Here is a 12,537-nt window from a genome sequence, read left to right as displayed (position 1 = left end):
GTCGAGCACAGAAACAAAATAAAACATTCAGTTAATTTTCAAAATAAAATACACCGTGCTCACGGTGGATCATATTTCCCTGCACTACATCTTGAAAACACAGCACAGAGTTGTTTCCCCTCTACTCCTCTGGATGGAAACAAACTGTTGTTGGTTTTGTGGTTCTATTCTACGTGAATTCGCGAGATCTCGTGGGTCCTCGTGACTACAGCTGTCAGTCATGGCCGCAGCCGTTCCGCAACAAATCCGGACCTGGTAGGTATTGAAGGACGGCGGAGCACGGAGCTGATACACAGCGGAGCCGATCCGCAGCCGTACCGCAGTTGGTGGAAATGAGGGTTTAGGTAAGTATAAGTTAAATTCAAGTCTGCTACAGTATCCTGAGAAGCAGATTTAAATACATTGGGTGGAGAGGCTGGGTTGTATAAAAGGGGAAAAGGTGAGATCTGCTCTCTGAGGGTTGTCCGTCTCCATGGTAACACTCCATGGGCTGCAGGTGAGAGGTAAAGAGGGTCTGATGAGGCTAGCAGGGCTGTAGAGAATGGGGCTATCAAACCTTTCACTTGTACACCCTGTACACTGTGCAAAAGCAAACTAAAATGTTATTTCCCATATTTGATGTTTGACTTGACTTGACTTGTTGAGTTTTGACTGTAACAACCAAAAGGAGGGTCTCCAACATAAATTAGATTATTTCTGTAATCCTCTATCTCATAAACATTTATGGTTCAAAGCCTGTTTTCTTTTTCAGATAGTATCCATTAATTACGTACGGCTGTTGGCAGACAGAAACACCGTCTTTCATTCTAAAAGCGATCATTTGGAAAAAGGTCGTAATTTCTGTCAATGTTAGGGCAGTCCTACGAATCACAGCAATATTGAGGGATGGTGCTGCACATCTCTATCAGGTGCTGCATGGCCAGCAGTGCATACTAAACACCCCCTCGCATGCCTGAAAGCAAAAACATGAGGATTACCAGGGATGAGTGGAGACTTCTGTTAAAAGACATGTGGCCAGACAGCGTTACAAAATGAGGCTTTCTGCCTATTAAATGTGACCTTTCACTGCTCAGAGTGATATATTGATCAAACTCTGTCTTTGATATATATATATATATATATATATATATATATATATATATATATATATATATATAGGCTATATACTTTGATATTTTTTTATTTGTGAGATACTTAATGAATAACAAATATAACAAATATCAGCACTCAACTTTATTTAATTTTTAATTTAGTGTGCAAAACATATCTTTACTGTGCTAATAATGTCCAATTTTTATTATGTCAACTAGTCATACAGCTTTGTGGGAGTTTTCCAAGGTGCACACAAGCCCCTGTTCATTACAGCCCTGCCCAGATTGAGGGGTCCCTTACCAGCCATGACTGAGACTCACTTGGGCGTGAGGCGAGGGTCTCCGTAGGGAGCATAGGGAGACATGTTTAAGAGGAACTCCTTCGGCGGGTAGGAGCTCCATCTCTGTTGCACGTTGCTGCTGTCATTGTTATTCCAAAAGTCTCTGTCCAAATCATTGTGGCTAGAGAGAGAGGGAGAGAGGTAAGACAGGTAAGAGCATCAAGCAATTAAAGACATTTATGAAGAAGAACAACATGACAGAAGAGAGAAGTGTTGAGGAAAAAAATGAGCAAAGTTAGAATACTGTCTCATGAATCTAAAAGGTCAGGGAGAGTGTTAATAAATAGGAAAACTGTGATAATGTCAATGCCTATAAAGTTATATTCTAAAAGGGCGCAGTTCTTTAAACATAGATACTGAATGTATTTGTTCATACAATATACTGTAAGGTGAGTCTAACATATTCATCACACGATTCCACAGGTTAAATAGAAAGGTTTAAGATAAGTCTGTTGTAATTATCATGTCCAAAAACCTGATAGCATGAAATATTGGTGCATTATAAAACACCCATAATGGAGCAACAAGGAGTGACCTGCACGTTTTATCAGTCAGAGATGAGGAAACAAATAAAACAGAAGAGGTAGAAGAGTCAGTATACAACACAAATAACAGGTTATTGAAAAAACATACATTGGATATAAACCGAGAGAATAACATTTGGGAAACTGAAGGTAAAATAGTAACAAATTAGTGATATAAATTGTTAGCTGGGTCATTCAATGCCCACGCTTTAGCACCTCTAGGGCCCTATCTTGCACCCGGCGCAGCGCAAAGCCCGACCCAAGTGTCTTAGCTAGTTAACTAGCTAGTTTAAGACCAACGCAGTTGGCAATTTATAATAGCAATGTGCCAAGGTACAAGCGTGCCTGGCTTTTAAAAGGGAATGAAAGATGACACTCTGATTGGTTTATTGCATGTTACACCCAAAACACACCTATGATTAATTAAGACACTAAGTCATTTTTGAACCATGCGCCTGGCGCACAGACCCTTTTTTCCGCCGTTGAACTAGCAAGAGTGGATTCGTACATGTCCTAAATGCACATGCGCCAGGCGCTTCACGCTTCACTCATTAAAACAGGGACCCTAATGTTTAATTAATAATAATATAAATTCCCAAATTAGTTCCCAATGTTAATATTACAATCCAAAATGAAATAACTACAGCTATGCACAGTTCAGTTGGCAAAATTCTGAATTTAACAATTTCTTAAAATTACTGTTTTCAATTTAAAGTTGTGGATAACACTGTTTTAGTGTTGTGTAACAATGTGAGACCACTGTATTTACATTTCTGTGTTTGTCAGTGTTCCAAACTGATTAAAAGAAATGTCATTTGGAGGTAAAGCTTATTTATCCATAACTCAAACTTTGATTTGTACAAACAAAATATACAAATAACCAGTGTTAGGCAAGTTACCTCCAAAATGTAATACAATATAGATTACAAGTTTATATCATCTAAGAGTTATATGTTATATTACAAAATTACTGTCTCTGAATTGTAATGCTTTACACTACTTTTGTGTTACTTTTGAGTTACTTTCACTAAAACAACCGTGGAAGTATGACTTGGCGGGTAGCTTGTGAATTTCACCACTGGTGATAAGTCTCATCATTATCCAATTTAATACATCATAATGTATTTATTCATAATATTTTGTATTATTAATCTGAAGTACAAAGTAGGACAAAAATGGAAATACTCAATTACAACTACCGTATTAAAGTAGCCTACGGAATAGTTGCTTTCCACCACTGATAAAATGTAATGCTTATATTTACGTGTAGCAAGCCTAAATGTTAATTCCCAACATGTTTATATCTGAGAGTTTTTTTTCCAGGTTAAAAGGCATTGTAACTTGCGTTACTGAGATTGTAACATGCGTTACTGAGATTGTAACAGGTATAATATTGCATTATATTACTGCATTACAGCAAAAAGCAATACATTACTGTAATTGTGTTACTTTTGTAACGTGTTACTCCCAACATTACAAATTACTTCCCTCCACGGTGTTTTTAAGAGACTGGATATTTCAACCTCTTTGATAAATGAGAAATATACCCATATAACACTGTCTTGAAGGCATCATTTCATGGTGGACATTTCAGACTATGTAAGGGGGAGCCCTACAAAATTAGCTTTCCCATCAGAAACGGTTGTTAAAATGCGATACTATCACACATCATAGATCATTTCCATATGCCTTCATCCAAACCCTCCCTGACACCTACTTGATGGCTTTATTTTCCCCTCGACCTCTCACAGAATCTGGAGAGCTGGCAGCCTCCATCCCAGGCTTATTCCTCTTTCCCTGCAAAGAGACAAGAAGGAGACAGATCGTTGTTTCCAAAAGCATTTTTGCAAGTGAAGTGCACATTACAGGGGCTTTAGAATAGCATCAAGTCCCAAACATGTTGTAAAATATGATAAATGAGGGAAGAGCAGAATTGGTTTGATGCCAGGACTACAGCCTGCTTCTGAGGATCAAAACATGCCGAGGGACCACTTCACTACAATGAGATGCAAAAACACACTCTCACATGCACGGACATGTCTTCAGACACAAACAAAAGAAAATGTACATGCTTACTATACAATGCACTGAATGAATTCAGACACATTAAGATACTGTGATACATATCTACACAGACATTTGTATACACATAATAATTTAAAACTGGAAGGCAGCAAAAATTCTGACATTTCTATTGTCATATATTATACAGCTTACTTTACTTACTTTCTGCACATTTTTACCACATAATGGATCGAGCTTTCAGCAGAGCAATTTAAACTAGTTACAGTTATTGAGCTTTACATTTTATTGGACTTTATATTCATTGAACTCTTGAGGGTGATAACACTGAGCTCTCTCCAGCTGAGTCACACAGACCGTCTACTCTTACATAATGTTTTTTCATCGTAGCCTCACAACAAGGACATGAAGAGCACATATGCCATAAAATGTCCAATGAATAGAAAATACCTCTCTTATTTTATCCATATTTAAGGAAACAACATTTTGGACTTGATCCTGTTTGGAGATCTCAGCTACATTACCATCTGTTGCTATAGATAATTATCATCATCAACTTGACTGAGTTTTAATCACATATGCCCTATTTTGACAAAATATGCAGTACTTCGCATTTGGCTCATCCACATTAGTTATAAAGAAAAATCACAGTGTGCCAGAAAAAAAAAAGATTTAAAGCTAAAACTCAAGGACTTTTAACAGTACATGCCTGAATGACAAACTACAGTATGAGAAGAATAGTATTCTACTCACATGGATGAGCGTTTTATATATATAGAATATAAACCATTATTGTTTGTGATGGAGCTGTTTAGTGATGAAGGTGTGTCCTGTTTCCCTCCTACACTCTCAACCCTGGTGCTTTTGAAGTCACAAGAACCATCAATAATGGTATACTAATTAATAACTTCACTCTTTGAAGTGTCGATCTAACTCCTTCCCTCTGCCTCAAAACTGAGATTTTTCAGCAACGGACTGCGGCGTTGGCTACAAATAACCCCTTGCAAACAGCTCAAAAGAAGAGAACAGTAGAAGGCATAATGATGCTAAATAAGTGGTGCAATCCACCATTAAATGTTATTTGTAAAAAATTAAATGTGACTATAAGAAGAATAAGAAGGAAATTTGTCTTTTATTTGTAGTTTAATACATGGTTTCTATTCTGCTGTCTGTTCTGTTCAAAAAAATTAATTCCTTGCCACTTCTCGGTCAAACCCTAAAACCAAAGGGGACTAGGACGTTTCTGTTCGGGCTCAGTTGTGGAATGACCTGCCATTGAAAATCAGGGAATCTAACAATCTTCTTTTAAGTCACTTTCAAATTTGTAAGACCGAGCTATACGCAGTGGTGGAGGAAGTACTGAATCTCAGTACTTAAGTAAAAGTACAAATAACCAGAGACATATTTACTTTAGTAAAAGTAAAAGTACCACAATGACAACCCTACTTAAGTAAAAGTAAAAAGTACCTGATTTTAAATGTACTTTAAGTATTAAAAGTAAAAGTACTTGCATAACGATTTATTCTCTTAATGTCTATATTCTAATAATTTAAAAAAGTACAGTATGGGCTGTGGCATTTTAATTTAGGTAGTTTTAGGTTAATGTAATTGTGCTTACCATCTGTGGCCCAGTTTACATTCTGACTTACAATTCTGGTTATCTATCATGGTGATCTGCATGAAGCTCGACTTTGCATTATTTCCCACGGGACAGTGAATGCTGCACACATTTATTTCGCAAGAACACACGGGCTTGGACAACAAGTACGTGGCTTCACAGCTGAGGAGGACCGGGAGTGTTTTTAAGATAAATATACGGGTTGTATATTAACCATATGTGAACGGATGCTTCACATATGACCCAGCAGCGGTACCGGAAGCAGAGTATCGGGAGCAGCAGCAGTAACGGGAGCAGCGGTAGTACCGGGAGCTGGACGGACTGCTGCGGGTGCCGCTGCTGAAGGCTTCCCTGCGGACTGCAAACGTGTGACGGTCAGGAAGACGTTTTGGCAGGGGGAAAAACTGATCAGAAAATGTAACGAAAATGTAAAGGAACGTTGTAGAAATGTAGTGGAGTAGAAAGTATAGATAATTGCTGCAAAATATAACGAAGTAAAAGTCAAAAGTATGCAGTATTGATTCTACTTAAGTACAGATAAGTGAAAAATGAACTTAAGTACAGTAACGAAGTATTTGCACTTCGTTACATTCCACCACTGGCTATACGTTTCTTACAGCTGAACCAATTTGATGGTGAAACGTAATGGACATAAACATGTGCGTCGTGTTTACGTTCTAAGCTAAGATACTTGAGTTTTGGTGAGGATGGCTGAGCGTGAACAACTGCAGATGGATACAATCCGACCGGCAACCCCTGGCTTAAAAGCTAGGGCATGGAAGCCTTTTGGCTTCTATAAAAGTACTGTATGCAAGTTGTCAAGCACACTTTTGTTTCTTTTCTTGTTGGTTCTTTGCAATCCTGGGATATATGTTGGCAAATGTAACCTTCCAGTTGACACATCTCATCCATTTCCAATACAAGTATTGTATTAATAAAATATAATGGAAGTAAATACATCTGTAATTTGAATTATGGATCATTACGCTTGTTTTAAAGGTAGCAAGTAGTCACACAGTAAAAAACAATATATAAATAAATCATGTATAGAAATCAAACATTTTGTTGCATCAAGATGCATCGATAATTGTTTTATAATCGCATCGTAGCCTATTGAATTGAATCGTGAGGTGTCTAGAGATTCACTTCCCAAGTGTGCAGTCCCATCTTCTACAGTACATCTGTTTCACGTCACATGCTATAACTTTTTAATATTCACACCTACAGGCTATTTTTAGTTTTCAGTTCACCTGACCTGCATGTCTTAGAACTGCTGGAAGAAACTGGAGAAACGAATGCACATACAGGGAAAATATACTAATCTAATAGCTCGAGCTGAGCAGTCAGTGGGTTCAAACCATGACCCTGATGTTGTAAAGGACAGTGCTAACCTATGCAGCCATGTGGGAGACAACCTAAAGTCTTGAAAAGAGGACAGTCTGACATCATGATTTGCTGAATGGATTTGTGTTCCTTCAATTATTTATGATAGTAAGAAGAGTCAGAGGAGTGCCTGTAGCTGCATTCAGAATATGCTCATAATAAAGTATAAACCCAGTCATGATATTATGACACCTTATATGAATAAGTGTACCTGCAATGTCATTTTACTTTAAAAATATCACATTCTTAAAAAAAAGGAAAAACAACTGTTTATTGCTGATGTTTATTTTTTACGTGTCTGACTTTCTTATCAGACTTTTTAATAAAGGATTTGTTGCTCAATTGTAAACTCGACAATGAATGCTGTACTTGTACTCAAAGGATTTTAAGCAGCCTGAATGCTTTCAGACACAGCAGAGAGCTAAATGTGTATCTGAACACAGCTTTCAGTAACCTGCAGACAGGTGGCCTCTTTATGTATTCTACTGTATCTCTCACTAATGCATACACAATACACTCTATTATTTATCTTGTCGCATTGCATGTGTCCAGCTCAAACACAAACATTTTCAATAGCGAGCCAAGCGTTGGGGCCTGACCTGATCTGTACCTACATTCAACCACTACTCACACACATAATGGACAGTGCATACACATAGGACAAAATAATATTAGATTCAGGGACTCAGAAGGATAGATTTCTAGCAGTCAAGAATTTGCTATCAAGTGCAGCGCTCATCTATCATTAAACAGAATCATAAAATCTTGAGGAGGCAGGAGAGGGTGGAGAAGGTTCAATGTTGAGAGAGTGTGGGTGGATGTGAGAAACAGAAGGGAAGATCGAGGGGACAGGGAGAAACAGGAGTACAGAGTAGAGGGGCAAGTGAGAAACACAAGGACAGGATAGAGGAGGTTTGAAACAGACTCCAGTAGATACCACATTAGATGTACTGGAGAAGAGAGGTGAGAGGGTCTGAGGGGGATTCCCAATTTAGAGCAGTGTGGTCCGGCTTCCCTCTGGAGTATTTTACAAAGTCCTGCTGTCATCAGGTTTGTCACACACCTGGATGTTGAACACCGACCAGCATCACCCTCTCTTCCTACCTGCCTGCCTGTATGCTGGCTGTTTCTGCCTCTGCCTCTCCCTTACCTCCTCCTCCCACTTCCACTCCCATAAAACAACCAATGGCATGCGACCAGTTCCAGACAGCTTCATTTCTCCTGGAGCAAATGCTTTCATATGAATCTTTTTCCTTTTATGGCCAGAAATGTACCATTCATATTGATGTCTCAGATGGATAGGTGAACAAACACACAAAACCTGAATTTATCAACCATGTCTCCTAGAAATGATGTTTATATACTACAAATTTGTTTTCCAAATTACTTTTTGTACGAAATGTAAATGTCTGCGTTGATTCTGTTCAGTAGAAACATTTAGGCAACAAAATCATTTTGGTTAAGGTTAGCGAAAGATTGTGGTTTTGGTTAAATGCTTATACTGTAAGTAAGCCAAGACGAAATCACCACGGAGGACAGGATGTGCAAGAGGATGTAGGATGGGAATGTGTCATAAATACATAAATCTGCTATCTTTGCATTTAACAAAAGAGATCATTTTATCCTATTAGACATTTAAGTAAAATGTTATAAGCAATAGCGTTATCAATCAAATGTTATCAATAGGGTATACATTCTTGAGTTATGTCCATAAATTTGTTATGTGAGGTCACAGTGACCTTAACATTCGACCAGCAAATTCTAATCCTCATCCTTGAATCAAAGCGGACGTTTGTGCCAAATTAACAAAAAAAAATCCCTCCAGGCGTTCCTGAGATATCACGTTCACAGGAATGGGACAGACCAATGGACGGCCAACCCAAAAACATAATACCAATGGCCACGGCTGTCGCCTGTGCGGAAGCATAACAAACAAAAGATAATATGTAAGAAAGAGACAAGGACTATGAAGGGGAACCTACAGTGGCAGCGGAGACAAGAGAAGGCCAGGACAATCCTAGTAAAAGAAATCAGTGACATTCTGACAAGGACATGGAGATAAAGTGACAAAAGGACGAATACAAACCAGACTATTCGGTATGAAAGAAGGAGGGTGACACAAAAAACAAAGACAGAGACATAGATAACCTGAGAGTAAACAAAGATAAGAAATGGGTTTGTCAGGTTCAGTGGGTTTTGTTACTCCAAAGCAATGATAGCAAGATTTAAGGAACACTTAACATACTTTATAAGTCTAGTAGGCAATCATAATTTTTACACTACAGAATTATGGAAATTTAGCTTAGCACTTTTTTCTTCTGAATAGCCCAGTTATCTCTGGGGGGGGAGGGGAGGGGAGGAAAGCAGGACAGACAGAGAGAGTAGAAAATGCCAACGGATCAAAATGTATAGGAGGAATTACAGTTGCTCCAGCAGCAGCCAATAGCTCAGAGTGATGCTCATTAGCATATGAATCATTAGCAAGGCGCTGGAGGCTGAAGGCAAGCAGCCATGATGCACAAAGCTCAGGGCGCACAAAGCCATGTTCACAGAGAGCACTAAGGTTTCTGATCATGTTTGCTGTCATGGCCAAACATACAGCCTCTCTCTGGCTCCCATGCCACGGAGAACAGAAAGCAAAAAACTATTCAACAATAACACATAGCAGGAAATCACTACATTCAATTCAAGGTCACAGTCAGAAAAACCTGACTGTCCACACAACTGCAGTACATCTTCAATGGCATAGGATTGTTCGGGAACATGGCAGACTTTACAAAATGTTTTCATTAGAGCCATTTGCCCTCAGTCATAGAGCTCGGTATTGAACCTCAATACTGTTTTGGTACCAACTGCAGACTGCCTGTGGCACTGAGCATCAAAACTTTTAAAGTACCAAAAGCTAACAGCGAATGTTTAATTATTCTTTGATGAAACAGATACTGATTTCAATCACAGTTTTTCTAATTTTAGACAATATTTTATTTGGGCAAAGTTGTTTATATGAAGTTTAGAGATTAGATTATTTTGTTGAATGAAAATGACGTTTTGTAGAAGAAGTTTAAATCACAAAAAGGAATCACAAAAAGTAGCGTTTTGGAATAGGATGGAATTATTTTTACTATCAATTTATCTGAATAATGCCACATGGGTGGCAGTGAAGGTCAGGGGCCTCGACGGACCAGACCCAGGCAGCAGATGCTGGCTCTGGGGACGTGGAACGTCACCTCTCTGTGGGGGAAGGAGCCGGAACCTGGTGGAGCGCTACCAGTTGGATCTGGTGGGGCTTACCTCTACGCACAGTCTCGGTTCTGGAACCATACTCCTGGATAGGGGTTGGACTCTTTTCTTCTCCGGAGTTGCCCAGGGTGTGAGGCGCCGGGCGGGTGTGGGGATACTCACAAGTCCCCGGCTGAGCGCCGCTACGTTGGAGTTTACCCCGGTGGACGAGAGGGTCGCCTCCCTACGCCTGCGGGTTGTGGGGGGGAAAACTCTGACTGTTGTTTGTGCGTATGCACCAAACAAGAGCTCGGAGTATTCGGCCTTCTTGGAGACCTTGAATGGAGTCCTGTATGGGGCTCCAGTGGGGGACTCCATAGTTCTGCTGGGGGACTTCAACGCGCACGTGGGAAATGATGGAGACACATGGAGAGGCGTGATTGGGAGGAACGGCCTCCCTGATCTAAACCAGAGTGGTTGTTTGTTGTTGGACTTCTGTGCTAGTCATGGATTGTCTATAACGAACACCATGTTCGAACATAGGGATGCTCATAAGTGTACTTGGTACCAGAGCATCCTAGGCCAAAGGTCAATGATCGATTTTATAATTGTTTCATCTGATCTGAGGCCGTATGTTTTGGACACTCGGGTGAAGAGCGGGGCAGAGCTGTCAACTGATCACCATCTGGTTGTGAGTTGGGTCAGAGGGTGTGGGAAGACTCTGGACAGACCTGGTAAGCCCAAACGGGTAGTGCGGGTAAATTGGGAACGTCTGGAGGAGGCCCCTGTCCGACAGACTTTCAACTCACACCTCCGGCGGAGCTTTTCGTGCATCCCTGTGGAGGTTGGGGGCATTGAACCCGAGTGGACAATGTTCAAAGTTTCCATTGCTGAAGCTGCGGCGGGGAGCTGTGGTCTTAGGGTCTTAGGTGCCTCAAGGGGCGGTAACCCACAAACACCGTGGTGGACACCGGTGGTCAGGGAAGCCGTCCGACTGAAGGAGTCTTTCCGGGATATGTTATCCCAGAGGACTCCGGAGGCAGTTGCAAGGTACCGAAGGGCGCGAAGGGCTGCAGCCTCTGCTGTGAAAGAGGCAAAGCAGCGGGTGTGGGAAAAGTTCGGAGAAGACATGGAGAAGGACTTTCGGTCGGCACCAAGGTGCTTCTGGAAAACCGTTCACCACCTCAGGAGGGGGAAGCGGGGAACCATCCAAGCTGTGTACAGTAAGGATGGGACGCTGTTGACCTCAACTGAGGAGGTAATAGGGCGGTGGAAGGAGCACTTTGAGGAACTCCTAAATCCGACTAATACGCCCTCTATGGTAGAGGCAGAGCTGAAAGGATGATGGGGGATTGTCGTCAATTTCCCTGGTGGAAGTTGCCGAGGTAGTTAAACAACTCCACAGTGGCAAAGCCCCAGGGATTGATGAGATCCGTCCAGAAATGCTTAAAGCTCTGGGTGTGGAGGGGTTGTCTTGGTTGACACGCCTCTTCAACATTGCGTGGAAGTCGGGGACGGTGCCTAAGGAGTGGCAGACCGGGTGGTGGTTCCCCTTTTCAAAAAGGGGGACCAGAGGGTGTGTGCCAATTACAGGGGTATCACACTTCTCAGCCTCCCTGGTAAAGTCTACTCCAAGGTGCTGGAAAGGAGGGTTCGGTCGATAGTCGAACCTCAGGTTGAAGAGGAACAATGCGGATTCCGTCCCGGTCGTGGAACAACGGACCAGATCTTTACTCTCGCAAGGATCCTGGAGGGAGCCTGGGAGTATGCCCAACCAGTCTACATGTGCTTTGTGGATCTGGAGAAGGCGTATGACCGGTCCCCCGGGAGATACTGTGGGAGGTGCTGCGGGAGTATGGGGTGAGGGGGTCCCTTCTCAGGGCCATCCAATCTCTGTACGACCAAAGCGAGAGCTGTGTCCGGGTTCTCGGCAGTAAGTCGGACTCGTTTCAGGTGAGAGTTGGCCTCCGCCAGGGCTGCGCTTTATCACCAATCCTGTTTGTAGTATTTATGGACAGGATATCGAGGCGTAGTCGGGGTGGAGAGGGGTTGCAGTTTGGTGAGCTGGGGATCTCATCGCTGCTTTTTGCAGATGATGTGGTCCTGATGGCATCGTCGGCCTGTGACCTTCAGCACTCACTGGATCGGTTCGCAGCCGAGTGTGAAGCGGCTGGGATGAGGATCAGCACCTCTAAATCTGAGGCCATGGTTCTCAGCAGGAAACCGATGGAGTGCCTTCTCCAGGTAGGGAATGAGTCTTTACCCCAAGTGAAGGAGTTCAAGTACCTTGGGGTATTGTTCGCGAGTGAGGGGACAATGGAGCGGGAGATTGGTCGGAG

At 41.6% G+C, this 12,537-nt stretch overlaps 1 protein-coding gene across 5 annotated transcripts in view; it reads right to left on the bottom strand.

The window, feature by feature from the left end:
- The window catches only part of syt7b (synaptotagmin VIIb), a 111,436-nt gene that overhangs the window by 43,088 nt on the left and 55,811 nt on the right, over positions 1-12,537 (bottom strand). For 3 of the 5 annotated variants that reach the window (XM_031324172.2, XM_031324171.2, XM_031324173.2), the window contains exons 3-4: positions 3,674-3,753; positions 1,413-1,553 (exon numbers count right to left, since the gene is read on the bottom strand). In XM_031324172.2, the coding sequence (XP_031180032.1) occupies positions 1,413-1,553; positions 3,674-3,753 (221 nt within the window). Of the gene's footprint in view, positions 1-1,392; positions 1,554-3,673; positions 3,754-12,537 lie in introns of all 5 variants that reach the window. The other 2 variants (XM_035999546.1, XM_031324174.2) reach the window with 1 other exon arrangement.

This window comes from Sander lucioperca, chromosome 3, assembly GCF_008315115.2.
Source record: "Sander lucioperca isolate FBNREF2018 chromosome 3, SLUC_FBN_1.2, whole genome shotgun sequence".
Taxonomy (NCBI): domain Eukaryota; kingdom Metazoa; phylum Chordata; class Actinopteri; order Perciformes; family Percidae; genus Sander; species Sander lucioperca.
This window is presented reverse-complemented; position numbering and strand designations above follow the sequence as displayed.